The sequence below is a fragment of the Octopus bimaculoides genome, chromosome 5 (assembly GCF_001194135.2).
Source record: "Octopus bimaculoides isolate UCB-OBI-ISO-001 chromosome 5, ASM119413v2, whole genome shotgun sequence".
In the NCBI taxonomy this organism is placed as follows: Eukaryota; Metazoa; Mollusca; class Cephalopoda; order Octopoda; family Octopodidae; genus Octopus; species Octopus bimaculoides.
This window is the reverse complement of record NC_068985.1, coordinates 110,113,090-110,116,179: the sequence shown is the minus strand read 5'-3', so window position 1 is coordinate 110,116,179 and position 3,090 is coordinate 110,113,090. Positions and strand designations below refer to the sequence as shown.

General features: G+C 40.8%; 1 protein-coding gene across 1 annotated transcript in view; it reads right to left on the bottom strand.

Moving 5' to 3' along the window:
- LOC106871567 (uncharacterized) overlaps positions 1 to 3,090 on the bottom strand; it is a 19,512-nt gene that overhangs the window by 9,056 nt on the left and 7,366 nt on the right. The window contains exon 3 of the mRNA XM_014918073.2: positions 541 to 682. Coding sequence (XP_014773559.1) covers positions 541 to 682 — 142 coding nt within the window. The remainder of the gene's footprint in view (positions 1 to 540; positions 683 to 3,090) is intronic.

Genomic DNA, 3,090 nt, shown 5'->3' with positions numbered 1-3,090 from the left:
ATATATATATGTCTGTACGTATTGTCGTCGTCGTTTAACGTCCGCTTTCCATGCTAGCATGGGTTGGACGATTTGACTGAGGACTGGTGAAACCAGATGGCTACACCAGGCTCCAATCTGATTTGGCAGTGTTTCTACAGCTGGATGCCCTTCCTAAAGCCAACCACTCAGAGAGTGGTTATATATGTATGTATGTATGTATGTATGTATATATATGATGAGCTTCTTTCAGTTTCAGTCTACCAAATTCACTCACAAGGCTTTGGTCAGCCCAAGGTGCCATGCAGTGGGACTGAGTCCAGAACCACACAGCCATGTTTACAATGGGTTTCTTACAGATTCTGTCTACCAAATTCCACAAAGTTTTTGGTTGGCCTGAGTTTATAACAGAAGACACTTGCCCAAGGTATCACAGAGTGGGACTGAACCTGGAACCATATGGTTAGTAAGAAAACTTCTTACCACACAGCCATGCCTGCACCTATTATGAATAAGAGCCCTATAAAAGCAGCAGTGTTCTATAACATTGTGCAAACTTACCTGCAAACTTTCATTTTCATCATGTAATCATTCATCAATCTGACATTGTGTCGGTTGACTTTGTACTGTGCATCGTAAGAGCATTGGCTCATGTGGTCCTTGAAGTTTGCTGATGATGTACATGGTTTGATCTTCATGAGAACTGAAATGGAAACAGACACAACTGTATTTCAGCTTGGTCTTGGACGTGTGGAACAGCTGTAGTTAAATAGATGAAATTGTTTATGACACCATCATTACTACTTCGATAATAAAGGAAGGACGAAAGAATCAAACAATATAAGACCATGGACTTCACAATATCATATGATAATAAAATGGATGATGGTGATAATAGTGATGACAATAACGATAACGATGACAACGATGACAGTGATGATAATGACAATAATAATAATGCTGATAATGGACTCTCCCAGCAAAGATGGCATATGGGTATTCAGCTTTTGCCAAATAATCTGCATGATTTATTTTATAGTGATCAAATGTATGTGCGCTATACATCAAGTCACTCCCTCCCTCCGTCAAATCAACATTGCTTGAACAGGGGCACGGTGTGCCACATGTCAGGTGTCGAAGTGGTTGCAGAGAAATGTGATATGAAGTGTTTTTGCTCAAGAAAGCAACGCACCGCCTGGTCTAGGAATTGAAACCATGGGTCTGGCGATCGTGAGTGCAACACCTTATCCATGAGACCATGCACCCCCAATAATAATAATAATAATAATAATAATAATAATAATAATAGTAATAATAATAATAGTAACAACAATAACAACAACAACAATAGTAATAATAACAACAATAATAATAATAATAATAATAATAATAATAATAATGATAGTAACAACAACAACAATAGTAATAATAATAATAATAATAATAATAATAATAATAATAATTGTTGTTGTTGGCACTCCGTTGTTTACAACGACAAGGGTTTCAGTTGATCCGATCAACAGAACAGCCTGCTCGTGAAATTAACATGCAAGTGGCTGAGCACTCCACAGACACGTGTACCCTTAACGTAGTTCTCGGGGATATTCAGCGTGACACAGTGTGACAAGGCTGGCCCTTTGAAATACAGGCACAACAGAAACAGGAAGTGAGAGTGAGAGAAAGTTGTGGTGAAAGAGTACAGCAGGGTTCGCCACTACCCCTCTGCCAGAGCCTCATGGAGCTTTTAGGTGTTTTCGCTCAATAAACACTCACAACGCCTGGTCTGGGAATCGAAACTGCGATCCTATGACCGCGAGTCCGCTGCCCTAACCACTGGGCCATTGCGCCTCCACAACAACAACAACAACAATAATAATAATAATATTAATAATGATAATAATAATAATAATAATAATAATAATGTCTTCCTTCTTAACCACTAAGGGCTCACAAAAATATTGGGGATGTTACAGGATGATGCAATGTGGGATTGCATGAAAGAAATGTAAGAGAGAGAACAACAGTAGCAAAGAAACAATGAATTCCAAACAATGACAAGTTCCTCAAAGGATGAGAGCTTCAAGGGCTATTATGGAAAACCCCTCAAAACCATGGTTACCATGACTACTAAGGAAAATACCTTCTCCGTTATCCTCCAATCTACAGGCATGTGGCTAGAGCATACCCCTTCATTTGGACCAAACTCACCACTCACTTTCACCTGCCAGCAAGTATGCTGGGAGACAGCACATCTCTCTTCACTTTCACTTTCCTTTTTAAGTGAAACTTGAGAAGTTGATGAGAACTTGTATGAAGTTGAAGGCGTCTGTTTTCAGACCTTTCAATCAGGCCTACCACACAAACTCTTTCACTAAGCCCACCAGACAGATAAACACTGCTGGCCCTTGCTGGCCAAAGCAAAGCAGTGGATCGACTTCACAATGGATTCAGCTATTAGCTGGATCCATCCTACATATATCAGCTAGTGATATAACATAACTCCACAAGTCAGCAATGGATGGACACTGGGTGTGTGCAGAAGAGTTTCACTGCTCTGTGTACCACTTGGGCAGGCCTGGTTGATGGTACGTCCATGCATGTAAAGTTTATCCTGAATTGGATAACCCAGACTCAGGAAGGATCTTAATCCATTGTCCTTTTATCATATTATTAGCACAAGGCCTGAAATTTTTGGTGGTGGTGGTGGTGGTGGTGGTGGGGTTAGTCAATTATACTGACCCCAGTGTTGTGAGTGTTTATTGAGCAAAAACACCTAAAGCTCCACGAGGCAGGGGGGGGGGTGGCGAACCCTGTTGTACTCTTTCACCACAACTCTCTCTCACTCTTACTTCTTGTTTCTGTTGTGCCTGTAATTCAAAGGGTCAGCCTTGTCACACTCTGTGTCATGCAGAAAGGATAAAAGGCAAATTTGACCTCAGTGGAATTTGTGCTCAGAACATAAAGCTGGATGATATGTCACTAAGCATTTTGTTTGGCATGCGAACAATACTGCCAGCTTGCTGCTATGATGATGATGATGATGATGATGATGATGATGATGATGGTGGTGGTGATGGTGATGGTGATGGTGACGACGACGACGACGACGAC